At 41.4% G+C, this 26,832-nt stretch overlaps 2 protein-coding genes across 28 annotated transcripts in view; one reads left to right on the top strand and one right to left on the bottom strand.

Annotated features, from left to right (window-relative positions):
* MANBA (mannosidase beta) overlaps positions 1-14,739 on the top strand; it is an 88,749-nt gene extending 74,010 nt beyond the window's left edge. For 20 of the 25 annotated variants that reach the window (XM_041123688.1, XM_041123689.1, XM_041123691.1 and 17 more), the window contains 3 exons: positions 300-443; positions 4,044-5,367; positions 6,942-8,373. The gene's annotated coding sequence lies outside the window, so the exon portion shown is untranslated. Of the gene's footprint in view, positions 1-299; positions 451-4,043; positions 5,368-6,941; positions 8,374-13,561; positions 13,705-14,348 lie in introns of those variants that run through there. The other 5 variants (XM_041123673.1, XM_041123652.1, XM_041123655.1 and 2 more) reach the window with 5 other exon arrangements.
* Positions 1-26,832, bottom strand: part of NFKB1 (nuclear factor kappa B subunit 1) — a 67,564-nt gene that overhangs the window by 5,707 nt on the left and 35,025 nt on the right. For 2 of the 3 annotated variants that reach the window (XR_005932439.1, XM_030014563.2), the window contains exons 9-23: positions 25,308-25,412; positions 23,299-23,390; positions 22,575-22,713; positions 20,053-20,175; positions 19,263-19,352; positions 17,896-18,090; positions 15,040-15,181; positions 11,624-11,738; positions 9,324-9,525; positions 7,961-8,130; positions 7,002-7,104; positions 5,981-6,105; positions 5,046-5,112; positions 4,539-4,711; positions 4,228-4,405 (exon numbers count right to left, since the gene is read on the bottom strand). Coding sequence is in view for 2 of the 3 variants with exons in the window: in XM_030014563.2 (XP_029870423.1) it covers positions 4,228-4,405; positions 4,539-4,711; positions 5,046-5,112; positions 5,981-6,105; positions 7,002-7,104; positions 7,961-8,130; positions 9,324-9,525; positions 11,624-11,738; positions 15,040-15,181; positions 17,896-18,090; positions 19,263-19,352; positions 20,053-20,175; positions 22,575-22,713; positions 23,299-23,390; positions 25,308-25,412 (2,019 nt within the window). In the remaining variant the exon portion in view is untranslated. Of the gene's footprint in view, positions 1-4,227; positions 4,406-4,523; positions 4,712-5,045; positions 5,113-5,980; positions 6,106-7,001; positions 7,105-7,960; positions 8,131-9,323; positions 9,526-11,623; positions 11,739-15,039; positions 15,182-17,895; positions 18,091-19,262; positions 19,353-20,052; positions 20,176-22,574; positions 22,714-23,298; positions 23,391-25,307; positions 25,413-26,832 lie in introns of those variants that run through there. The other variant, XM_041123644.1, reaches the window with a different exon arrangement.

Below are 26,832 nucleotides of genomic sequence, written 5' to 3'. Positions count from 1 at the left end.
TGGGAAAATAACTAACTTTAGATATTATAATAGGAAAAGCTGTGCTGAATGTTTTCAGTTGACCAAAGCATGTGATCTGATGCACTGCTGGGAGACATCAACTGCAGTTGGGGCCTCGATGGGATGAGAAGCCTGGTGCTGTGCTGATACTAATGGTGTCACCGCACTAGTCAGGACTCTGCCCAAGTGCGGTTGTAGCAGGGCAAAAAGGTTCTCTAGCTCTCAGATTCCTAGACTCTGTGCAAGTACACAGCTCCAGGATGAGGCTCCTAAACTTTCTCATGTTACTTCACTTACAGGTTTATTTCTGAGCCAAATAAATACTTGAACAATTTTCATCTAGTAAGTGAGCCTGAAATACAAAGAAGTCAGCAGCAGCTATCTTCTATGCAAGATCCACAAAAGGAGAGCCTGACTGCAAGAGAACAGTATCTGAGTTGAAGGTATGAGGTGGGCTCACTGTGACTAGAACAGTGGTGAGCATATTAGAGTTCAGTATTATTTTTCTAAACAGCCATCTTAAAATAAATGACGTGATGCAGTCCATTCATGTTGCAAGGCAGCAGAATCCCTCTTACCCTTCTAGATTAATCTAAAGAGGCAACATGTACTTTTGGATAGGTATGAAGGTTCATTCTGTGACAGAACAAACAGTTTTCTATAGAGAGTAAACTGGCAACATTAGACCAGGATGGAGTTACTGTGGTGTTTCTTTTTTCTTTCCAGAAATACCTACAGTATTTTCACATAGGGTGTAAGTTTCCACATGAGGGTGCTGGCAGTGCTACTGGTGTTTGAACAGGGCATCCCTGATGACTTCCTGCCTTCTCACAACCTCTGTTTTTCATAGAATCATTTAGGTTGGAAAAGACCTTCAAGATCATCGAGTCCAACCATCATCCATGCCCACTAAACCATGTCCTGAAGTACCCCGTCTACTCGCTTTTTGAATACCTCCAGGGATGGTGACTCAACCACTTCCCTGGGCAGCCTGTTCCAATGTCTGACAACCCTCTCAGTAAAAAAATTTTTCCTAATATCTAACCTAAATCTCCCTTGCCTCAACTTGAGGCTATTTCCTCTCATCCTATCTCCAGCCACCTGACAGAAGAGACCAGCACCCACCTCACTACAACCTCCTTTCAGGTAGCTGTAGAGAGTGATAAGGTCTCCTCTCAGTCTCCTCTTCTCCAGACTAAACAGCCCCAGCTCCCTCAGCTGCTCCTCATAAGACTTGTGCCCTCACCAACTTGGTTGCCCTTCTCTGGACACGCTCCAACACCTCAATGTCTTTCCTGTAGTGAGGGGCCCAAAACTGAACACAGTACTCGAGGTGCGGCCTCACCAGTGCCGAGTACAGGGGAACAACCACCTCCCTGCTCCTGCTGGCCACACTATTTCTGATACAGGCCAGGATGCCATTGGCCTTCTTGGCCACCTGGGCACACTGCTGGCTCATATTCAGCCGGCTGTCAACCAGCATCCCCAGGTCTTTCTCTGCCAGGCAGCTTTCCAGCCGCTCTTCCTCAAGCCTGTAGCGCTGCATGGGGTTGCTGTGACCGAAGTGCAGGACCCGGCACTTGGCCTTGTTGAACTTCATACGATTGGCCTCAGCCCATCCATCCAGCCTGTCCAGATCCCTCTGTAGAACCTTCCTACCCCCAAGCAGATCGACCCTGCCTCCCAACTTGGTGTCGTCTGCAAACTTGCTGAGGGTGCACTTGATCTCCTCATCCAAATCATTGATAAAGATACTAAACAGAACGGGGCCCAACACCGAGCCCTGAGGAACACCACTTGTGATCCACCACCAACTGGATTTAACCCCATTCACCACAACCCTCTGGGCTCATCCATCCAGCCAGTTTTTCACCCAGCGAAGAGTACACTTGTCCAAGCCATGAGACGCCAGCTTCTCAAGGAGTATCCCATGAGAGACAGTGTCAAAGGCCTTGCTGAAGTCAAGGTAGATAACAGCCACAGCCTTTCCCTCATCCACTAGGCGGGTCACCTGGTCATAGAAGGAGATCAGGTTGGTCAAGCAGGACCTGCCTTTTGTAAACCCATGCTGACTGGGCCCGATCCCCTTCTTATCCTGGCCTTGCCACGTGAGTGCTCTCAAGACAAACCGTTCCATAATCTTCCCCGGTACTGAGGTCAGGCTGACAGGCTCATAGTTCCCCAGATCCTCCCTCCGACCCTTCTTATAAATGGGAGTCACATTGGCAAGCCTCCAGTCCTCTGGGACCTCCCCTGTTGACCAGGATCACTGATAAGATGATGGAGAGTGGCTTGGCAAGGACCTCTGCCAGTTACCTAAGTACTCTTGGATAGATCCTATCAGGTCCCATAGATTTGTGAGTGTCCAGATGGTGTAGTAGGTCACTATTTCCTGCTGGATTAAGGAGGGTATGTTCTGCTCTTCATCCTTACCTTCCAGCTCAAGGGGTGGAGTACCCTGAGGATAACTGGACTCACTATTAAAGACCAAGGCAAAGAAGGCATCAAGTACCTCAGCCTTTTCCTCATTTCTGGTTGCTACGTTCCCTTCTGTATCCATTAAGGGATAGATATTCTCCTTGGGATTCTTTTTACTGTTAACATATTTGTAAAAACATTTTTTATTGTCCCTTACAATAGTGGCCAGATTTAGTTCTAGCTGAGCTTTTGCCTTTCTAATTTTCTCTCTGTATGCTCTAACAAGATCCCTGTACTCCTCCCACGTTGCCCGCCCTTTCTTCCAGAGATGATAAACTCTGCTTTTTTTCTTGACTCCTAGCAAAAGCTCCCCATTCAGCCAGGCTGGTCATTTTCCTCGGCACTTCGACTTGCGGCACATGGGAATAGCCTGGTCCTGAGCCATTAAGATTTCCTTCTTAAAGAATGTCCATCCCTCCTGGACCCCTTTGCCCTTCAGGACCATCTCCCAAGGGACTCTCTCAACCAGTGCCTTGAAGAGGCCAACATTTGCCCTCCGGAAGTCCATAGTGGTGGTTTTGCTGACCACCTTCCTTGCCTCACCAAGAATTGAAAATTCTATCATTTCATGGTCACTAAGCCCAAGACAGCCTCCGACCATCACACCTCCCACCAGTCCTTCCCTGTTTGTAAACAGTAGGTCTAGCAAGGCTCCTCCCCTGTTAGGCTCACCTACCAGCTGTGTCAGAAAGTTATCTTCCACACACTCCAGGAACCTCCTAGATTGTTTACTCACTGCTGTGTTGTATTTCCAGCAGATGTCTGCAAAGTTAAAGTCCCCCACAAGGACAAGGGCACACGATTCTGAGACTACTGCCAGCCGCTTGTAGAACAATTCATCCGTCTCTTCAACCTGGTCGGGTGGTCTATAACAGACTCCCAGCACAGTATCTGCCTTATTGGCTTTCCCTCTCATCCTCACCCATAAGCACTCCACCTTGTCATCCCAATCATGTAGCTCTGTACAGTCAAAACATTCCCTATCATAGAGAGCCACTCCACCACGTCTTCTACCTTGCCTATCCCTTCTGAAGAGCTTGTAGCCATCCAATCTAATCTTTCTGTTAGTAGAGTCCCCTGCCCAAAACCACTGTAGGACCTCCACTGTTGAAGATGCTCAAAACTCAACTGGACATGACATGAGCAACGTCATGTAATGTTACACTGGCTCTGCTCTGAGGAAGCAGTTGGACACCCTGACTGCTGGAAGTCCCTTGTAACCTAAACCATCCCCAATTTCTCTGCCTGTAGAACACGGGGCCATTTTGGAGTGCTACACATTGTGGAAAGAGAAATTTAATACCAAAGGCTTACTGAGAAGTTTATGAACCCAAAATATTTTTGTTTATCCAGATACGAGGGTGGGGGAAGTAAAAAGGTAGCAACACTTGTACAGGCCTGGGAAATCATTGCCTAGTTTATCTTTTGAAACTTACCCCCAGTACATCCAAGGAGTTACCATCAGTAAATGGCAGATGTCTGGTTTTAGAAAAGGGAGGCTGTATAATCGATACTGTAATGCAGGACTACGGATTCAAATAATTCATTTTTCCCCTCTCTTCTAGGCCTAGCAAATGTCTATGATGAGAAAAGTCGTGCTGCAGTAAAATATTTCTGAAAGAGGTATGCAGCTCAGGCATTGCGTGTAAGAAACTATGCAACCTATCAGCAGTCCAAGGCCAGGGGCGGGGCAGGTACTGAAAAAAAACATCTGAAGTAAAGCTCTTGAGGTTTCGCTGTCAATTTTACCTGTCTCTCCATTTGTAAAGGTGGGTGGTGATGATGACGGAAGAGCTTTTGCGGTATTGTCCTCCAGGTGAGGTGGGCTTTGTGAGATGGCTAGTGCTTTCTGTATGATTTCAATGGCTTCTGTGTGATCCATCTGTCTCAAAGCAGCAATCAACTCTTGAACTGTACCACCAGAAACCTAAGAGAGAAGACACCAGATACTCACCATCATCCAGGCTGGCTAAAACGGACGGGCTGCACTGTCTCACCATGCAGGAGGACAACGTTCTCTCTGTTTGAGTGTTCTTTGTAACTTGTTACAGCCACATTACCTCATAGTTATCTAGCAGAGTTTTCGATGGGGAAGGGCTCAGCCTGAAGGCATTATTAAGTATGCCAAGACCCAGTTTTTGTGCTAGAGTGGACCAGTTTTTCTTTGGATCGGGCAATTCCAATAGTTTGTAAAGCTGCATCTTGGAACTTTCATTCAGCTCTCTCAAATGTCCTGGGAACAGAGAAATATGTTAGTTTATTATTTATACAAATCACGCACCAGTTTGTTTCTAAGCAGAAACAAAGCCAAATTAAAGAGTATTTTAGTGTCCATCAATCCCAGTGTTTACTAATGTATTGCTGTAACATTGAAAATATACTCCTTTGTGTCCTTGTGACCTACCCTTAATAGAATCATGCTCATTCTATGAATGAGTAGGTGGGAGGTTACCTCTTCTGCCTCCCCATTTCAGTTACAAGCTATTGCAGGGCAACGTCTTCTGCAAGTACACGTTTAGTACTCAATCACTAGAGGGATATCGTCAAGTCGTCTTTATAGATGTTACCTTGTGTCAGTAAGTCCTCTGAAACCGCTGCTGACTCGTACGGTTTGCCGTTTAATATGTCATACACCTAAGAGAATACATTGAAGTCAGTATTTATTTAGCAGAAACCTGGTTAGTGTCCATTATCTTGACAATTCTCAGTAGTATTGTGTAAAGCCCTAATGCCATCTGTAAATTTCTTCTGTCCCAGGATCAGTATGACAAAAGATACTGTAGAAGACCTGTGCAAAGCTTGAGGGAGAAATCTTGAGAAGCTGATCTCCCTTGCCCTTTAGCTATGTCATCTGGCAACTATTTTCAAGATACAGAGGAAGTCTTTGCAGTAAGTAAATGGTGGTAGCAGTGCCTAAAGGAGAAGTTATTGCCTGTCTGCAACTAGTAATTTAAAACAAAGCCTGGGTTAGATTTTCACCTAAGGCTAGTACCACTCCCCAGGCTCCATGTGATTAGGGATGCTGACTGTTTGTACCTTACGCTGCCACCAAGCCAACTGCACGTTATCAGCTACTAAAAGCATGGACCGTGCAGCCTAATCACTGTTTGGGCAGGACACAACAGAAGAGTCTATTTTCCCTCCACACAAAGTCTGCAATTCTGAAGAACATGCAGCAAAGAAACCCACTAGAGAGCATCTCTGAATATGGGCCTTCAAGCACAAGCTGCCCAACCAGCTAAACACTTTTCCACGTTGAAGACTGTAGTGCAACTATTTCAAGAAGTGCCTGGCCATTCCTGTTCAGTAGAAGTAGTCTGTTAAGTGGAGCTTTCTTCCAATGCTATTTCACAGGGGGGAGTTGTGGCTGAATTAGTTTAATTTTTGATGGCAAATTAGTAGCTTGTCACCATTGAAATAACTATGGATGCAGTGAAAGGAGCTGGCCGAGAGAGCTGAACTATCATTTATTATTAAAAAGAAAAAAAGCCAGACCACATACCTCACAGCTGGCCGCCATATCCAGTGGTGTCGTTCCAGGCACAATCCCTTCATCGTCATCTTCATCATCTTTCACATCATCTAGATCAAACAATGGCTCAAAGTTCTCAACATGAGGATTTGCACCTGGAAAACAAGTGTGAAAAAAAATTCCTAAGAAAAGGCTTCAAGCTGCTTTTCAACAATATTTAAAATATGTATTCTAAGTTCTGAATGACAAATTGCTAATTTAGCTGCTCAAGCTGAACTACATTTTATATTAAGTCAGCAAATAACTTTATTGACTGAAGTTAAATGCTGTCACTTCTCTGTATAATGCTACTCTCCTTTATAAAGAGGAAAAAAATGACATGCAGAGTGCTAGAGCCCAGAGTACGAGCTATGATTGTATCAACTGCCTTCCAGTCCCATTCTTGGCTCACATGCTATGCTCTGTGTATGTGATGAAGCGATGGTGTGGTGCTTCTTTTTATAGTGTCAGAGAAAGTGTGGGTATTATTAAAAAGACCAAGCATGCAGCCAGAGCAATGGGAAGCTTGGATTTCTGTTTCAAAGGAGAAAAATCAGGTCTAAATACAACTGAAAAAACGTTCCAATAAATATTCAAAACTAACTCTTCCCACAGTGATATGAAATAGGAGACACTAACAAGCTCATGTTTCAGTGACCTATTTTTTTTTGTTTTTAAAGCAGTCCAACACTTATCCCAATTATGTAACGAGGTCTCTTCTCTGCTTCTTCAGCTATAAAAAACTACAAAAGAAATACTCAAAAAACTTCCAAGAGTGTTCAAGAGATTTTTTTTCTTGACTAACATAATTTGCTTTTTTAGCCATTAGATGGTGCTAAAGAGTAGCACAGCACCTGGAAATAGGACTTCCCTGAGGATAAACAAACCTTCGTGCTTTTAATTTCTTCTGCTCATTAAATAAGTTCACTGGCACATTCTTTTCTGCTTGCAGCCTTCTAACCTGAATCGTCACTGTGAAAGAAAACTCTGCAGTAAATATCTATTTTCATACCTGCTGCTTTGAGAACTGCTGCCAATTTTGTAGAGCCCCTTCCAGCTGCTATGTGAAGAGGAGTTGTCCCATCATATGTAGTGCTGTCCACATCTGCATCACCCTAAGTTTTTATTGAATGACAAAAAGAAAAGTGCTACTCGTCTATACAATACAGCTGCAGAAACTCATGTCTGCATAAACATCGCTACTGTGCAAATAAGCACCATTCCACGCCTGTTTGGGTAAAAACTCTAACCATTGTCTGAAAAGAAGGAATGAGAAAGTAACTACAACCGTCTGCACGCACGAACAGATGGTGGTTGTGTGCTCCAGTATTACAGCAGGAGGCACAGCATATGAACCCAAATAGGTCAGGTAGATAAAAGCCACTTTGCATCCCATGTAGTAGCTCTGCCATCCGATTACCCGCAGCATTTGGCGCCTGAACTGCTGTGCACAGAAATCTGCTTTCCTGCTGCTCTTCAGGAGAGCAGGTAGGCTGGTGGCACATTCGTACACAGGTACCGAGGAAAGCTACTGCAGCCAGCTCTGGGTATGCAGAATTAAGCACGCTAGGATCAAGGTGTTAAAAAGATGAGACAAATATTTATACACAACCATCTCTCCATGCACATCTGTATACACATTCCACTTCACACAGATGAAATGATTGACTTGTTCAAGAGTAGTTTCACTGGCTGCCGGGATTACTTGGTGCAAATTAAACACGGCATATGTGGTCAGGCCAGGGTCACAAACTATTTAATTCCTCAACTTGGGCAATAGATGCGCCAGCACTGCTAAACAAGTAATAATGAGTAACATTAGCAATAATTTTGCCATTTTACCAATTTAAGCAAACGAGTCAATAGACAGGAAAAAACCCTTACTTCTGTTCCTCTGAAGCACTTAAGGATTTCCAAGAGGTTTTAAATATGTAAGTGAAAAGACCTGAGAGAAAGAAATTCTGCCCTTACCTCAAGCAAAAGGCAGCCCGCCAAAGGGATGTTCTCTTGTTCAACAGCTAAATGCAATGCAGTTCGTCCAGATTTTTGTTCCTGAGCATTGACGTTAACTCCAGCAGCAATCAGCTGTTTGAGGCAGGACATGCTATTTGCCATCACCACCATGTGAATTGCACTGAGACCTACACAAAACAAAAGCCATCCATCACTTGCATTAATATTTGAAAAATACAGAAATTTCAGCGTAATGAGTTTTGAAGTGGCCGCATCTATGAGAATTGTAAAATGAGTGAGAGTTACTGTAGTTATCTGAGCAGAAGTGACTTATTTTGCCTGCTTATACACTAAAAGATAGTTAATAAAAATGTTCTTTGTGCATAAATTGGAATTAGTTGTGTTATTGATGGCAAGTCAAAGCCATGCATAGAAAAAAAAAAAATCAGCAGATTACAAGGTAGAACAGAAGGCAGGAACTGAAGAGCTCACCTAGAGCATCTCTTTGCCTCAAAGGAGAGGAGCCTTAAAAAGAAAATCCGCATCTTGGTACTAAACAAGTAGGTACCCTGCACTGGCCCCATCTGCTACTGAACATCTCTTCTAGAAACAGTCTGGGGAATAATTGGTATATTTTACTATCATCCTCCTGTAAGGTCACACTGCCCTATCACCTCAAGATTACCTGTACCAGCTCAAGAAGAGAATAATAAAGCCTTGTATTTAAAAAACAAACAAACACACACCAGCCCTGAGCCAACAAAACAAAACCCCCATCTCTCTGAGGAACTTAATACAGTTTTTTGAATCCCATAATGACATTTTTAGGTCAGACATTTTACAATCTGCTAGAGCACGAATACTAAATTCAAATTATCTGTGCCACTGAAAAATGGGAGAATTGCGTCTTTGTGGTTATTTTATAGGCTCTAATTCTGTAGGGTCACGAAGTACCAGATGTAAAACTCAACACTGGTCCAGAAACTATTTTTGAGGGAATTTCATTCATTAGAGAGGAGGAGGAAACATCTTCTGGGGGGATTTTTTTAAAAACCAGTGGTTGCATAAGGTGTCTCGGGAGGAACACAGTGCTTGAAGTTTTGCGAGATTAAAGAGAATATACCGTAACAAAAATTCAAATCCATACTGTGTCATGTGGCCATTACCAATCCTTATGTTCTGTATAACCAGAAAACCTACACGTCTGTGTTCTCTCATTTGTGACCGCAGGCATGTAAAAGCCAAGGATAGCACATACAAAATGGGGAAAGATGCTATTTCCAAGGTCTGCATCTACCTGTGTAGAAACACTGTGTTGGCAGGAATTGAGGTGTGCTTGTCCCATAGGCAAGCGTAAAATACAGCCATTATCTTTCCATACCTTCACCATTGGAAAGGTCGACCATCGGAGATATCCTCTTATGCTTGAGGAGTAGACGCAAAATCTTTTCATCTCCTTCAGTAGCAGCTAAATGCAAGACAGAATTACCATGGCGATCCAGAAGGCTGACATCTGCTCCAGCCTTCAGCAAGTCTTCCACCACCTCTGCCTGCTTTGTGATTACTGCCAGGTGCAAAGGGGTCTAGAAGTGACAGAAGCAAGCCATGAGAAGATAAGCAACAGCTACATCACTTCTACAGAAATCTCTTAAATCCATAAAAGCCCCTACTGTGAGAAGATGTTACTCCACTTCAAAGCTAACAGAAATTAAAAGCTTGCGTATGTGTACATTTTTTCCTACTGCATACTACAAATAGGGTTTCTACTTACTGGAAATAAAACCTGCCTTGCTAGTGTCAGCAGCTAGACTTTGGGAGGAACAAAGATGTTGCCTGCTCTGTAAGCCAGGGCACTGACCTGGCTATTTGAGCATTGTGGTGTGCAAGGGACTCGGGAAAGGAGATAATCCCCATGTCCCCCCAGACACTGTAGCCCTGCTTCCAGCTGCCCCATAGCCAAGTTCATGCCACAGGGAGAGCACACACACTTTCCAGGGCCTGCTCAAATCTGCCTTTGGCACTGAACTATGCTCTAATTTTGCTCCTGAATAGGAGGTTTACAGCCACGGGCTTAGGATCTCCTTATCCCTCAAAATGACTGCACAGAAGAGAAGAAAATCCTGCTGTTCTGTGCGTTTGTCAACGTGCAGAACAACTGTGCATTTACATAGCACGTGTCTAGCTAGCTGATTCTATTTGCACGTTCTCCATTTTTGTGCAAAGACACCTGCAGCACCAAAAGGCTCTCAGGCCAAGAGGTTTCAAGTACTTCCAAAGGTTGATTGTATACTGCATTCTTGACAGTCTTGCCAGTGAACAGCATCATGTAGAACACTCAGAAACATATGTATTTAAACAGTAAGCATTCCAGTAGGGTTTGGGAAATCACATTTCCAGCACTAAAATAATCTAAAAATTGCACAAGATTCCATCTCTATATCATTATCCCTGTATTAACAGAGGACTGTAAAAAAAAGACTAATTCCAGCTCTGTACAATAAGCTGGTATTTGTCAATAGATTTGTCAACATATTTGCAATTAATTACTGAATTTATAAGGTACATATACAATTCAGCTTTCAGAATATCTGTACAGAAGGAAAATTCTAGCCCAAGCCTACATGCCCTCCCACCACTGGCTGAAGGTTTAAGTAGAAGGTAGGAATAGCTGTAGAGGTCCTGGCAGTTAGAGATCTACTTGTGTGGAACACAGCTTTGCTTCCTGTTTCTTTTACAGAGAGGGCACAGAATTAAATTCAGAATCTTCTGCTTGCTTTCACCTGCCTCCACATTTCAAACTTGCTTTATAGGAACTTAAAAATGAAATGCGAAAGAGAACAAAAAAGTCAAAAAAAACCCTCTGGGACTATCTGTGTAGAATAAAAACCTGCCTTTACTGTTCACAGCAAAAGAAACAACACAAATGTCAGAGTGCTGCTGTGTAATGTCCAGCTTTGGGACAACTGAATGGTGTGCACAGTTGAAAAGAGATTCTTTTCCAGGCAGGTTTCCACAGCTCTTAAAAGCCTGTCTGAGTTACAATACAAAAAACTCAGACTCTGTCACAGATGAATGCGAGGAGACAGAATTGCGCCTGGCAGTTAAGAATTCTTTTCCTGCTAGGTAAAAGACATGGGGATGGGCTTTTTTTTTGTTTTGCTATAATGTGAATCTAGAAATGAAAGGGAAATCTTGGTGTACATGTGATGGGCACAAATACCATCTGGGCTACAGGAAGGGTATAGTTTGTTACAGCTTCTGCATGCCTCTAGATAACTGATGACACAGCAACTGACTCATGATCCTGAGTTATCTGATGTTAGAAAGGTCAAAAGAGCCCAGAGTTGGCACACTGTAATCCATACTGCTGGTTTAATAACAGAGAAGCCAAATAATGAAGACATGAACTGATGAATTTCATACTTTTGGCCTGTTCTATGATTGACCCATGGAGATGTTTCTGTTGACACCAAGGGGAGTTATGAACTAAAACAGTGGAAACATGCTCTTGCTCCTCCACCACCTTACAATATGTCATTGTGCTTCTAAACTTGTTTGCATTACACTCTGATCTGGACTCATTCCAACAAATAGAAGAAAAATAAGACAGACAGTAAGTTGTGGAATTTCTTTTTTACTGGCTGAACAATCAACAACACTTATACCACCACAACTGCACACCTGATAAAGGTCGTTTCTCATGTTAATGATGTCATTATAATTCAGATCAGGCATCACTTCCAAGAGGTTTTTCACCAGCTCGGTATGAAGGTGGATAATTGCTAAATGAAGGACACTGAAACAAACAAAAAACAGATGAACAAATTCACACTATTTTCAAATTTATTATAAAAATTTTAAGGTTTTGCTGTAGATCTGATTGAATTCTAACTGATCCAAACACTGGACTATTAAAGGTCATGATTTCAGCACTAAATAGCAGCACCTAAAATGAATCCCAACATTAAAAAAAGCTAGTCAGAAGGTAACTGTGTTTAACCCTTCAATCACAAAAGCAGACTCAGGATGGCTTTTGCTGGTCCTGAGCTTAACTTCACTCCTAGTCTAATAAATACAAACTTTGTAGCACAAAAGAATTGTTTCAGAACTTGTTGAAATCCCCAGATTCTTTGCTGGTTTGGTTTTTTTCATGTTTTGAATTATGCAGCACATGAACACCTTTTACTGTCAAAACCTTCCTTCAGAATTTCCACAGGCCTCTCTGCCACCAAAGCAGATTTTCCCTTGGGGGTTTCCCCAGATCTGTGGGGTTTTCTTTTCTTCATTTTCAAACAGAAAATGACTAAGGACTCAGGCCCAGTGACTAACAGCCGCAGGATTTGCAGCAGTGCCCAGAGATGTCATGACAAAGAAAAAAACCTGGTTTGGGACATGACTGACTGCATAGCAAGACACTTCACCACTTCTACTGGGTTAATGCAATGGTGTTTCCTGTGCACTTCTCCAAAGTCAAGTCCTTCGCCACCAGCCAGAGCGGCTGTACTTGCAAAATGACACCAGGAAAAAAACAGGTTGTGAATCCCATCACCCCTCTCCAACAGAACTTGATTTGTCTTGTTCCCTGGAGACTTCATTTCAAAGTCATGCCTTTGGTTTTGAAACATATCTTGCCAAGCTCTCCCTTAACAGACGCTGGCCAACTTCTAGACTCATCTTTTTAGCATATTGCTGCTGACACACAATATCAACATAGGACATGTGGTGTGTTTGTTATGCTGCTCCAGAAATACCTGAATATACTCAGATCTACACTTTCACGAAAAAAAGTTCTTTGCCATTCAAGGCATAGAGTCATCTTGAAATTGAGACTGAGAGCACTCAAAACCAGAAGATATTTTAAAAAGGGAATAAAAAGGGAATGATTTCTAAACCAAACTCACGCTCAAAGGGCCTGTTTTATTATTTATTCTGGACACTGCCATAGGAAGTACCACAGCATGTTCCCTCCTTCAATTCTCCTGTGCTGTTCAAACAGTCCTACCACTACCATGAAAGAGCTACTCCGCTGTTCTCTGGTAGGTGCTTCTTACTATGCTCTATCATGCCGACATTTTCTTTCCAAATCTCACTTCAGAAACAAACTTGCTCTTCTACTGCCTTTAGTTCTCTTTCCTGTAGCAAGTATTTTAAGTTTACCCTGCCACTACACATGATGCTGTAAAGACATGCTGACTACACCATGAAAGGGCAGTCAATTCCATTTCTTAAGCAGTCCTACATCAGAAAATGCATTTCAGCACTGCTGTGGAGACAGAGTGCCATAATACTGTCAGGCTTCTGGAAAGCGGTGGTACCGGTATAAATGCAGTAACAGCCAGTGTTACTGAGTGCCCACCATAAATATACACTAATCACAGATTAACTTATTTTGTCTCAAAGCCATAAAACACAACACAGGGTCCCACAGAAGGTATTTTCATTCCCTACATACTACTTTGATGAAAGACGAGCAAAATTGTTGACAGCAATACTTCATTAAAGGCTTAAGCAAAAAATGTATATTTTTTGACCTATAATTTTAATGATTAAAGTGAAAAATACGGAAATTGATTTACAAGTTTTGACTTTTTTTTTTTTTTTTTTCCCTCCTTTAAATAGCTTGTATGAGAGAGCTGGAAGACAGTCACCAAAACTTTGTTTTGTTAAAAAGCTGCAGAGTAATTTAGATGTATTACATGCTCACAGACTAAAATCCATCCCAGGAGAAAGATGACATGAGCTTGAGTCTCACATACTTGCAGGTACTTCTTAACGCAGGAAGAAAACAACTATTTACCATCATTCTAAAAAGTATTTTGACTTTGTTGAAATGCCCTGCAAGTCCAAATCTGAGAGGCACCTTGTTGTATTTAAATGCAGGTCCTGCTTGGTCAATACTCCTCTACCCCCTGCTTTTTTTTTTTTTTTTGTTAAACACAGAAGCTGTATTGTCCAAAGTGCTAGCAGATTTGGTTGCTAGCTCCTGCCTCGTTTATATTCCTCCTTTCTTAAAAGCAGACATCAGGTTGCCAATTGGAAAGCAAAGCAAGTCAAGTAGCTATCTTTGATTTTGCAGTCCTTTATCAGTAATCTGACACCTATGTTCACTGAAAGTGGAGTGAAAGTAGTAGCCTCTCACAGAGTAATCAAACAGTGGGATGGCATGTCTCAGTTGCTTGTACTTTTCCATCTAGCTGGACACCTTAAGGCTTATATGGCTTCTACCGTACAAAATACTGCAATTTAAGGAAACATAAGTGATTGCACAGGGCCTGCCCAAAGCCTGTCAGCTAAAAAGTGAGCTTATTGAAGAGATTATCTTTGCATGTGTTCAGAGCCACTCCCACTGAATTTGCTTTTAAGTAACTACTAATCATTAGTTCCTCACTGTATTTCACCCTCTGAGTTCCACAGAATCTGCGTAAGTGTAGAGGAACAAAATGGATTTCTACTCCAGCTCACAGTACTGAAGGACTGTTACACAAATATTAGCAGCAAAGTCTGCCACGAACATCTGTGCAAGCTCTTGGAAGACAACAGTACAGTACAGACATAAGCAAGAGCAAACCACCGTCCTCTGGAAAGAACTTGGTGTCAGTGGGAGAAAAGCAGCATGGACCCTCCAGCTATTCTTTCTATGTCTCCTGGTGCATCTGTAATTTAAAGCTTCCTATGAAGACTTAAGGACTTGCATGGAATAAAAAGCAAGGCGCTTTCCTTCAGCACAAAGCTGAGGATTCCCATCAACTGTGTATCATGATGCAAGCATAGCACTTCATGCTCAATCGATTTTAAGTGAAAGAAAAAAAAGGCAAACTCACTCACAACAAGCTCAACGTACCCTCAATGACCAGACTACTTTCTGACAGGTACTGGATCAATGAACTTTGTGATGTGAGTGACTTTTCTGCAAATACAACAAAAATGTCTAAATTGCAGCTGTACCTCTCCCAAACAGCACAAAGGAGAATGGTATTCATTTGATTAGAGCAGTACTGCAATCCATGATTGGCACCCGCAGGGGACACAACAAATTGACCACACCATCCTGCCATTAAAAACATGACTTTCAACCCAGTAAGTATAGACCAACTTACTTGTCTCCATTATCATCCTGGACAACAGTGAGATGGCGCTGAACAGCCAACAGCATCTTCACATCTCCAGTTACAGCATAATCAAAGAGAGCATTGCAGTGACGCTTGGCAAGCTGCATGGCCTTCTCCAGGAACAGACCATCTGCAACACAAAGTTTTGTCTTCATCAGTTCAGTTGTCTTCCTTGCAACACCACCTTCTTTTGACAGGCATTTGTGCTGCCAAAGAAATACGAAGTGCAGACCACCAAGCATTATTCACTGATTTACTGAGACAGGTTGCTTATTACTGCTGAGAGGTAACGATAGAGGGAATGAGACCCTTAGAAGAAAAACTAGGTGCATGCTGAGCATTCAGGCAGCAAGAATTCTGAGAACAGTCAAACCCTGGAAGCTACCTTTAATTTGAGTGGCACTGAATTAATTGCATTGATGTGCACTTGCGTGTAATGAGACAAAAGGAGCAGGAACTTGGATTTGCTTAGATACGAGCAACATCTAAGGACTCTTGTCCATAGAGCACTTACAAGAACCTCCCACGCAGTTCTGAGTAGTTTAGACTTGAGAAAACTGAGACACAAGAAGCCTAAGGGACCTGTCAAATATTGCACAGAAACTCACAGAAAAACTATGGAATAAATGCAGGGCTTTGTGCCCCCCCTCCAACTCAAACCAGGCAGTCTCTCCTGTTTTACAGCAGCAGCACAGAGAGTCTGTTCACCTGTTTAAAACATTCCAGTGTTTACAATGCTTAGTATTTGTAGTATCCTGATTTTAGACTTATAAAATATACAACTACTGAGATTTCAAAAAGCAGAATTTGTCATGGTAGAGAGGCAAAAGGGGAAAGGGGAGGAAAGAAACTCATTTGTGGAAAATAGTCACTATAGCTGCTCTGTCAATACCTTTGTGGTTCTGTATTAGCAAGAAACTAGCGAAAATGAAATAGATGAACTTTCAAACCACAGTCGTCATTCTGGGAAGCAGTATCATCTAAAACCAGCCTATATTTTGAACAGTTTCATGTTTCTATAAAACCTTGTAGGGTTAGAAATTACTAACAGCAAACAAGTAAAACAGACTTTGTCATTTAAAGCACACATAGGGAGAGAATACCCAGGGTTTCCAGCTACACAAAACCAGGCATTTAGACTGGGTTAGAAGCATATCCCTGATGAACACGAATACATCATTTCTGCAAGCCAAAGACTTACTCAGCTATCCATGAAGCTTATTGTTCTAGCCAATACATCACTGTGGTTCCTATACTATATGCCCAGGCTGATACACTTATATTTGCTGTTTACCTTTTAACACTAAATAATAGCATTAAATGGATGTTATGTTCAGGATATATATCCAGGGTAAAGGGTGTTAAGCAATTCAGTCTTTTCTCATATACATTTCCAAAGTCCAAAAAACTGGATGCTAAACCTCCCTCGTTTCTCATATCAAGCACACAGGAAGATACCCTTCAAAATACTATGAGATAGCATCTTTTAGTCTGATAGCCAAATGTTCTAACCTGCAGTAGCCATTTCATGGAGCCTGTTCTTCTGCATCTATTCTTCATATAACCTGGAGCTTGAAACTGCCTCTTTTCATGCCATTATATAATAGATAAAGAAAAGAAACATTCAACTTCCTGCCTACAATGTTCATTACTTGGAAACCAGGTCAACAGTTCAGGCCCCTCCTTGGTGACTGGTAAACGGACATTATTATTTCTTCACATCTCTGCAAAAGATTTTGCTCTCTGAATCAGCCATGGGATTTATCACAACCACAGCTGCAAACAGCAAGTTCTTCAGCTTTTCTCAGGAGCACCATCTGTTTCTCAGATCACAAGAAGCTACAACTTGGAGGTTTTTACAACTATAACCCACCTACTATGTGACTCTGGTTTCCCAAGCCAGTTTCTTGTGCTGTTAATAGCAAGCGTCACACAGGGCTGATACACACAAGATAACGTGCCCCCTCCCTGACCAAAGAGGGAACAACAAAAGTCAATCTAGATCACATTGCACTTGGTAAAAGCCAAGAACAAAAAATTCCTTCCTGCTCAGTTCCTACCACTACCATTCTCTCTAGTCCAACTGTTGGTTTTTTTAGTTTTATGAGAAGCAGGATTACTCAAATCCTTTAAGAAAAGTGACCATCAACTCTTTCAAAAAACAATCCAGGAAAAGGAAGTCTTACTGTCTGGGAAAGGGTAATTTGTAGTCTTCATATATTTTACAACTCTACTGCTAAACCATTTCTACTGACTACTCATGCCTTCCTCCCCTTTTGTTCACCAGTTTGATGTACAAGACTTTGCTACCCAACAGTGTTATTTTAATGTGTATTTGTAAATGTTTCTGTTCCCATGTGACATTTTAAATTCAAACCTTTAATGCTAATTTGCACACAATTTAACAGCAGAATTGCAAGGAAGAACTACTGCAATGATCAGGACAACATCCATTTACTCATGCATTAAAGCCTATCAAATATCAAAAGCCCATCAACTGCTGAATTGTATTCCATGTACCTTCACCGCTTTCAGTGTTCCTCATACAGGTTTATCATAAAGCAGTGTTAAATGTGCCCAGCAGGCTAAGCTATCTCTTCTCCTTGCATGACAAGCAGAAGCTCAGTTGCCCACTGGCAGTACAAAGATGGAAAATTATCTACAGAACTACGTATGGGGAGGGACCTTAGATCTGGGGGAATGGAATCCCTCCTGTTTCCTCCAGGAAGCATTATCATATTTTGAAACAGCAAGCAGACATTTATGGAGTTTCCAGGCCTTTAACAGCAGGTTTGCCCATACTGCAGTTTGATCTACCCTAAATACATTTACTTGCTCACTTACCCTGCCACCTGCAATCTGCTTCATCTACTTGAGTTTTACAGGAAGAAGCAGCATCCTCCTCCTCCTCATTATCAGCAGAAGTTCTGCACTTGGTCCTCTCCATAGTTTCCACTTTCACATCATGTTTCATGTCCCATTTGTCGCTTTGTTTATCAGAGCTCTTCCCATCTTGTTCAGCTGTGCTACTTGACAGTCCTTCAAACAAAAATTAGTATCATTAGTGTCCAGTACTGTTGGTTTTTTATGCAAGTGATAAGGATCAACTAGCCAAACCCAAACCCTAAAGAACACGATACAAAAATTTACTTTGACATAGGTGTTATCACTAAACACTCATGAACCATAATATTCCAGATGCCAACACACACGGACAGTCACAGCAATGTAACTTGCTCTAAAGTGATGTTACGTTTTTGACAGCCTCTGCTTTAAAGATAAACTTTTATATATAACAACAGATATACCTCTATCTCTATGGTACAAGAATGCAAGTCTGAAGTATTCCCAGGAAACCTAGCAGAATTATTCAGATTTAATTCTGTTTTTCTGACAGCAAATTCATCCCTGAGACTTAGCAAATAACTACAGAGTATTCAACATGTAGATTTGAAATTACTTTCCTATTTTAGGAAGCCAAGAATGCCCTTATTATTAACTCAATCTTTTCCATTGACTTTTATGTTATTTCTCTGGGCTACTGTGTAGTACCACACTCTGGCAACCAAGTAAGATACCTTTTCTCTGGTCTACACCTTGGGTCACCTGTAATCAGCATGTTCAAGCAAGCTAAAGGGTTGTTGCTTGAAACATACACTGAATGTAGAAGCACACAGAGGGGTTTTGGTGACTGCTTCTCAGGAGTTAGCAGTAAAAAGGAACATGCACACAGCTCTTAAGGTGGACCTGGACAGAATTAAAGAGAAGTAGGGCAGTATAATCTACACAAACCCCTCTGCTGCGAGAGGTTCTAGAAAAGACTGATTCTAGGGAAAAAAAAAAAAGCCCTCCCCAGCATGCTCAGCTAGACCTGCATGACACTTCAGCTGATACTACAGAAGAAAATAAACATGGTTAGGATGAGAGGAAATGGCCTCAAGTTGTGCCAGGGGAGGTTTAGATTGAATATTAGAAAAAATTTCTTTACTGAAAGGGTTGTCAGGCATTGGAGCAGGCTGCCCAGGGAAGTGGCGGAGTCACCATCCCTGGAGGTGTTCAAAAAACACGTAGATGTGGCACTTCAGGACATGGTTAAGTGGGCATGGTGGTGTTGTGTTGACAGTTGGACTTGATGATCTTAGAGGTCTTTTCCAAACTTAATGATTCTATGATTAATTCAACTGTTGCAAGAACGACATTTTTACTGTTACCATGCTTCATTCCAGCATTGGACTTTGTTGTGCCAGGGTGGAAATGCATCCCTCCAAAAGCAGAGTATCCATATGAAGGGTAACTGAACCCTAAAGAAAGAAAAAAGATTAAGAGTTCATAGAATTACACCCTAAAGCAATGGAAATACCATCTAGAAGAACACTGAACATAAAGAACTGAAATTTTGTTTTCTACGGCTTTTGAATGCTCTGCTGCAAGAACCAAAGCAATGCTCTTATGATCCTGCATCTCAGATATGCTCTGGCTTCAACAGATGGAGCACAGTAGAAAATTTACTAAATAGTATCTCAAATTTTTTAATAGTTCTTTGCACTAACAGGGTTAATTTGCCAAATTCCACTCCTGGTCCCAGAAATAATTAAGAACCTGTTTAATTTTAAGCACCCAAGATGGTACTTAGCTGAGCTGTCTCATGAATTTCAGTGCCTTTGAGGCCCCAGGAAGCAACAAAGCTAAGGTATGATGGATTCCTGACTCAGACTCCCTCAATTAGAAAGGTGTTATCTGTAACTTAAAGCTTCAAGAAGAGAAAAAAAGAAGTCATCAGGAGCCTTATATCCAAGCAGGAAGGCAAAGGGGCTGATGAAATATTTAGAAAACAAGGAGATGCTTGACTGAAATGAGTAACACTGGTACAAAGACAGAAGAGTCAGGTTTCATCTACTTAAAAGATGACAAAATCCTCATCACGTTTTAAAAATCAGAATAAACACCTGTCCTGCTCCAAGTAGAACCCCTTCCCCTCTTCACCCAAAACTGCTGCCTTACCAGAGCCAGCACTGCCACCTCCCCCTCCATACATGCCACCGCCTCCTGCGCCACTGCCTCCACCATAGCCATCAGAGAAGTTTGGCATGAGCTTCTGTCGTTTCCTTTGCACTTCTTCTTTATCTGGGTTAGAAGGAATAGGCGGCATAAGGAGTTTATAAAGGAAAATGCAGAGTGCTGTAGAAGAGTCAGCTCTCTTCTAGCTCCAAATAACAGAACAACTTTGTATGTAATGGAGCAGTGAGAATTCCTGTGAGAAACAAGCTAGTGCCAAGTCCCCAGCCAGACCATCAGCATCGCTCCGGCCTGCATGGTCTCTTCAGTTATGTCAGGTGCCTTGTGCTCAGACTGGGAGGGAAATGTGCAGAGATGTCTTAGGGGCTCAGAGCTTCCTTCAAAAGTGTCTCATGTGCTTAGAGCCCGGGAAATCAGTGATCCCAAAATTCTTCTATGTCTAAAGCCAAGTCATAAACCAGCACAAGTGCCCCGAACCACAAACTTGTTCAAGAAAATTTGCCTTTGGGGAATATAAACATAGGCTCTTCCACTAAGCAAATCTACTTCAGAAATGGACCCTTATCGAAGGGTCAGCAAATCACAAGGCACTTTGATTTCCAACAGTACAGAGTACCTGCAGTGCCCTTTGAACTTTTGTGTAAGGGTAAGGATGGCAAGAAATGATGAAAACAACGTTTGCTTGACATGATTTACTTAAAATGTCAGAAAAGCCACCAGAACAAAGATAGCTTATTTTCAGGCAGGACATAATACTGTCAAACCATGCTGAGCCGCAGTAGAATAAAAGCCTAAATATTTTATAGTGTAAGTACAAAATAATACGTAGCCCCCCTGGAAAGCAAAACACAAAGATTTAAAAGAAGTATCCCAGTGACTGAGGAAAGTGAAAATGTCATGACAAGAACTACAAAAATAGGGATACAAACACTACAGGGGTTAAAATCCAGTAGAACTGTTGAGGAAAGAACAAAATATCCTTGGTTCATTAAACAATCTAGTAGTTTTCAACAGCCATATGACAAAAAGAAATTTCATGCACAGGCACATCAGTCAGTGCATCAAATGAGATAGCTGAATACATGAAACAGTATACTGAAAAGTACAAGTGCATTATTTCCAGGCATACATGATCTGTAAGTATGTATGCATGCATACACCAGGCATACTCACACTGACGAGGAGAGAAAACTCTAGAGAGCAATCTAGTCAGAGAAACAAACAAAACATCCACATACACGTGTCTAAGTTTGTGTGAACACTTGCAACAAGGGAAAAAACCAGTCCCTAAATGATAATTTAATGATTAGGTTGTGCAGGGGATCTGAAAATGCACATAACAATGTTGAATTAATTTTACTCCATTAAGAGGCACTTAAGAGGTTTGCTTCAAATCTGGCAACTTTGCTCTGCAGTTGTACACTTCACTTTCCATAAAGCTTGTGCAAGAGATTCCTGAAATCATTACCAATACAAAATCCTCTAGCAACTATGGAATTTTTTGTGAATGCATGCTTTCTGCTAGTTTATTATAATAGGCGTAAAGTAAATTCACTTGGACATCAACCACCACCCCTCTCTCCTCAGCTGTCCTTAGTCCATTACCACTGATGCACACATATTTTGGAGATTTTTGACAGGGTATTGATTTCAACACAGCTCTAAGTCAGGCACTGAAAACATCAGGTACTGAAAACTGCAAGATTAGAACTTAATAGTGTAGCCTGCAGGTGGGTAAACTGTTAAGGGAAAGATTGTCTTAGTACAATGAAACACCAATTCTGACTTGGGCCTCAAGGCATTTCCGTATCATTAACATTATTGATATTTAAAACCATGATTGCTGCTGCCATTCATGTCAAACATTTCAAATGTAGACTTTAAAGGGCACAGATCTCCAAGTTAAGCTTCTTTTCACTAACACTTAGGAAGCAGGTCTGATGCCAACTATTCTACTTCTGCTAAGCGACTAATATTTTAACACGAAAGATTGAACGAGCACTTTCCCTGCTCTCACAAGAAGTGAAAGCAATTGGAAAATTCAAAAACATGAGTGAATTGTGAGGCATGATGGTAAAAGGAGAGAACTGCAAAATACATACTTTTTCCACCAGATACCAACCAGTCTTTGGTTTAAGGTTTCGTCTGAAAGTACTGATGGCAAAATGTCCTCAAGATACTATTTTGCAGACACTCGGAGGAAGAGAGTGCCATCTACTGTATGGACAGGCATACATGCATACAGGAAACGCAGGGAGTAAGCCTCACTAGGAAAACACTCACAGATTTGCTGCCTACCAGTCCAACAAAAAAACCTACAAACCCATTACAGAGCTACCACTTTTCGTATTAGCTCCGCACAAAACAAGGACACAAATATCCTATTTTCTAAAAATAACAATTAAAAAAAAAAAATCCCTCATCCAGCAAGTCCTAGCTTATTAAAAACACCCCTAGGGACCCTGCAGTTTCTGTTTCCAATATCTAAAACAGGTTTAATGAATTACCTTTGATTTCCGGATAGTAGAGAAAAGGCTTTGGTTCGCTCGTTTCTAGATCAGATTTCCGACGCAGTTGTACAAATACAGATGCTGGCTTTGTGATATTGACATCTCTATACTTGGGTGTTTTGAACACAATAGCGAACTGTGAAGGAAACAATGATAACCACATCTATCATGGAGCATGGGTTTTGACAACTTTGCTTTCATATTTCTGTTATTTTGTAGGAGCTGGTTCAAGGCTTGGGAAGCAAAAATTCTTAGCAAAAGGCTGCTACAACAATAAACTTCCATTTTAGTTTTCAGTTGCACTTTTGAGTCCTAGAGCCTTTTGAGAAAGACAGAGTTGCCATGCAAAGTATCACCACATCACCCATGTTAGTACAGCATTGTTTGTCCCTTCATCATTTAGCATCTATTCTGTGGCTTTCTCAGTGTGTTCACAGGAGCTCCGAGAGCTTCTTATATATCCTATCCCAATTTACACTGGTGCATGTTAAAGCAATGGGTCTATCTCCCAATTTCCTTGCACTGTATTCCAAACCTGCCTAGTTACCTAATGTACATCTTTAAAGAACAGTTAAGATTGTATTATTATTAGGAAGTAACCAACAAAAGAAGTGGTTAGTACGGAATACAGATGCCTTCACCTAATTTACTACCTATAATATAATCCTAGTTTACAGAGATGAGAAAATCATTAACAAATGACAAATGCTTTGTTACTTACCTGTCTATGTACATCTGTAGGAGAAAAGTCTCCAAAGCCTTCCCACATACCACCATTCTCATCCTCTTCATAGAAACGTATTTGAATATCATCTGCAAAGAGTGAAAGAAACTCTCTTTGGGATGTTTGTGCATTTGTTTAACCTTTGGGATGTTTGTGCATTTGTTTAACCTTTGGCTAAGTTTATTTCAGATAAAAATCAACATGGTTACTTTCTGGCTGGATGATAATATTACATGACTAATACATGAGTTATCTTTATTTTATGAAAACATCATAGATAACCCATTTTCGACATCAATTGTAGATCAGCCTAATTCTAATGACTTCACTGAAGTTGCTCTCTATTTACTGAGCAGTAAAAGGAGAACTAGGTTCACTACCTCTTCCTATTCTAGGGCTATAAAACATTCCAGAGGAGCTTTATTTGGAACGAACATGTAGGGAGGGGAGAACTTGAAGCATGAAATGTAGAAACCACCCTCTCTCCTCCAACAGTTTCAGTTCAAAAAACTGTAGCAAAACCTGAAGTGCCACAGTTCAAGTTCCGCTTGCTGCTGGCAGAGTGCCACTTCGGAGCTGTGGCTGAGAGAGATGGCAAGGGTGTGAGTGAGCAGCATGTCAGCAGTGATCCCTCACCCCCCAAACACAGCACAGGCCAGAAACATGTGATTTGGCTTCTGCTCCTTCAAACAAATTTTATTTCATTCCCTTTGTATTTACTTATTTATTTATATTTTTAGGAGAAGCTGGGAAATAATCACACTAGCATATTTCTTTCCCCAGCACTCCTGGTGAGAAAAAAAAAAAATAGAAAAAGCCTATTCTCTCTTAGGGTGACCGACGCAGGACAGGCTTTTCAGACTGCTTCCTCCGATCCACCACCTGCTAGTCTCAAGACTGTGAACCACCACTTCCAGTCCTGCTGTCCTGCATGCTCAAGTTCCTTCAGGCAGGAGGTTTCTGAGAGCAATGAGGTCAGGGGAAACCCCGATCCAGCTGAGGGGAAACCCCACCTCAGGGCTTCCACTGAGTCAGCCATTTATTTATTTATTTTGTGCACAAGAGTTACATTTCATCTCAGTCCTTCTAATAGCAGAGGGTATATACACTACTGAAAGAAAACAGCTTTTTCAAAGTCCCTAAAAGCCCCCCAAGCCCTCTCTCTTTCCAAAGTGGTAGAAGAACATTTGCAAAGAAGAGAGAGGTGGAAAAGGACAGCCTACATTAATAAAAAACGTCAGTGTGATTTTAACATGCAGGGACTGATTCCAAACAGGTGAGAACAGGACACCTGTTCCACTGTGCAATCTACACCAGGGAGTCCCAGGTATTACCTATAGCTGAAAAATGCAAAGAATTTCTCTCACTACCATTTTTTTCTTTTTAGTTCAGCCCAAATACTACAACCAATCCATTAACCATTATCTTCCTATCCAAAACCAAAGCATCCAAATCCACACTGCCCAATCCTGACACATTCATAGCCATGAGCAGAAATTACCAAAATGAGTCTGTGAGAAGGACCTGTTTACACCAAGTGATCTCTACCATTAGCATATACATAAAAATGAAGTTACTAGCAGCAGTGCTGAACCCATTCAGTTCCCACCAGTGGTTAATAGAGAATGCTCATACTTACTCTTTATAATCAGGAACTTAATAATAAATCAGAAACTTTAGAATAATTCAGAGCAGGTGTTAGTTAATGCAGTCAAACATCACCCAGGACCCACCACCCACAAAAAACCCCCAGAACATGGGCAAGGGCAGAAATTGGAGAACAACAAAGATGATCACATGGTCTCTGTAGAGGCAACACAAGCTGAATTTGCTTTGCAACAGACTACTTTATTTATTTTCTGGACTGCTGGCCTGACTTCCAGAAAGGCTAAGTGCTTAGAAGTCCTGCTGTTATCAGAGTGGGAGAATACTGAGGCACCACAGCAGGCTTCATGTGTACTCCAGATGAACACCCTGGTGTGCCTTACAATACTCAGGACTCTTACCTTTCTGAACCTTGTCACAGAGAAGGTAAATCTCTTCCCCTCCTGTTACACACCCTGCTGTTCTGTCCATTCTTACGATTTTTAAGTTGGAGGCATTGGGAGCTTCTATTGAAAGGAAAGATTAAAAAAATGCTTACCTTTGTAACAGTTTTAGATTTCAAAAATAAACCAAGCACAATACCCAGAAATGCAATAGAAAGACAAGCCTCCAATTCAACCTACCTAAATTTGTCTGGTTTTTTAAACATGAATAAATCCACAGTTTTTCAGCTGAAAGGCATAATCTTGTATCCTCTAAGCTTTGACTGAACTGTGAACTATAAAATAAGGCCCTGGCCATTCCAACACAAATGCTGCACTAGTAAAGTAGCACAGCAGTGAATTGCATCCAGCACTCTGCACTAATACTAACTTTATGACAAGAGCATGTTACAAGAGAACATAATTTCTTCTTCCATTCTTTCTTGACAGCAGGACACTTTCGAGAGCTGTTCCCTGGATCTCACTATTTCAATGCAATATGCAATGCTTTGCTTTACACTGTGGCTCACTTGAAAGCATTGTCAGTCCTTGGCCAACATACTGGACTGTGATAAAAAAAGCCCACCTCCACGGACCTTAGGAGAGGCATCAATGGATACCTACTGGTCCTCAAGACAGAACTATCATCTGGTAAGTAAAAGCAGCTGTGATAGTTATGCTACCACAAGTTGTGTCTGCTCTGTGGAAGAGGCTTGAAGGGTACCAATGAAGAACATCAGAAAAAAACAAAACCCGAGAAAAATCTTTTGGAATTAACAACCAAGAATTCACCTTGGGAGCTCAGCAACTGACATCTATGTAGCAACTTAAAACAGCAGAAACATGCATGCAAAGTTTCCCCTCTATTTGTCTCCTTAGCTGGAGTTAAAATTTTGATGGTCAGATTCAAAAGGATAAGATAACTTCAATTGGTTTTATATATGTCTTGATACCTGCTCTACCTGTGATGATGTTTTGTCCTCCTCCTCGTCTTTGCTTTACAAATATTCTCTATCATTATGCAGGTGCGAGATAAGAGTAATGAAAACAAATGGAATCTGTAATTGTTTCTAATGAAAAATCAAGATTCCTTGAAGACACTGCTTGGTAAATCACCTCAGCCTTCAGATGAAAAGGTTGTGTTTTCTCATCCAGAAAATGCAGGTCACGTATGCCATAATAACAGCAGACATCACTTTTTTTTCACTCAGTGAATATATGCAAAATGCCTGTGCTATATCACTACATTCCCCAATTAATAGCGAGCCACAGACTATATTGGAAGAGCTGCATTTAATACCTTTTCATCTCGACTTTGTCCTTAAAAAGCGATGATATAGACATGACTGTTGCATGAAGAAAAAAAAAAATGGTACTTTTTCTGAGTCATTACAGAATGACTATCAGAAACATGGTAATCCACAGCTACAGGGAGGAAAACACAGGCAGCAGAAAGGGTTCAGGTAAGATGAGTAAGTATAATTGAAAAGCACAAGGGAAAACA

Source organism: Aquila chrysaetos, chromosome 1 (assembly GCF_900496995.4).
Source record: "Aquila chrysaetos chrysaetos chromosome 1, bAquChr1.4, whole genome shotgun sequence".
In the NCBI taxonomy this organism is placed as follows: Eukaryota; Metazoa; Chordata; class Aves; order Accipitriformes; family Accipitridae; genus Aquila; species Aquila chrysaetos.
The sequence above is the reverse complement of the archived record's forward strand: the minus strand, read 5'-3'. Positions and strand labels throughout refer to the sequence as shown.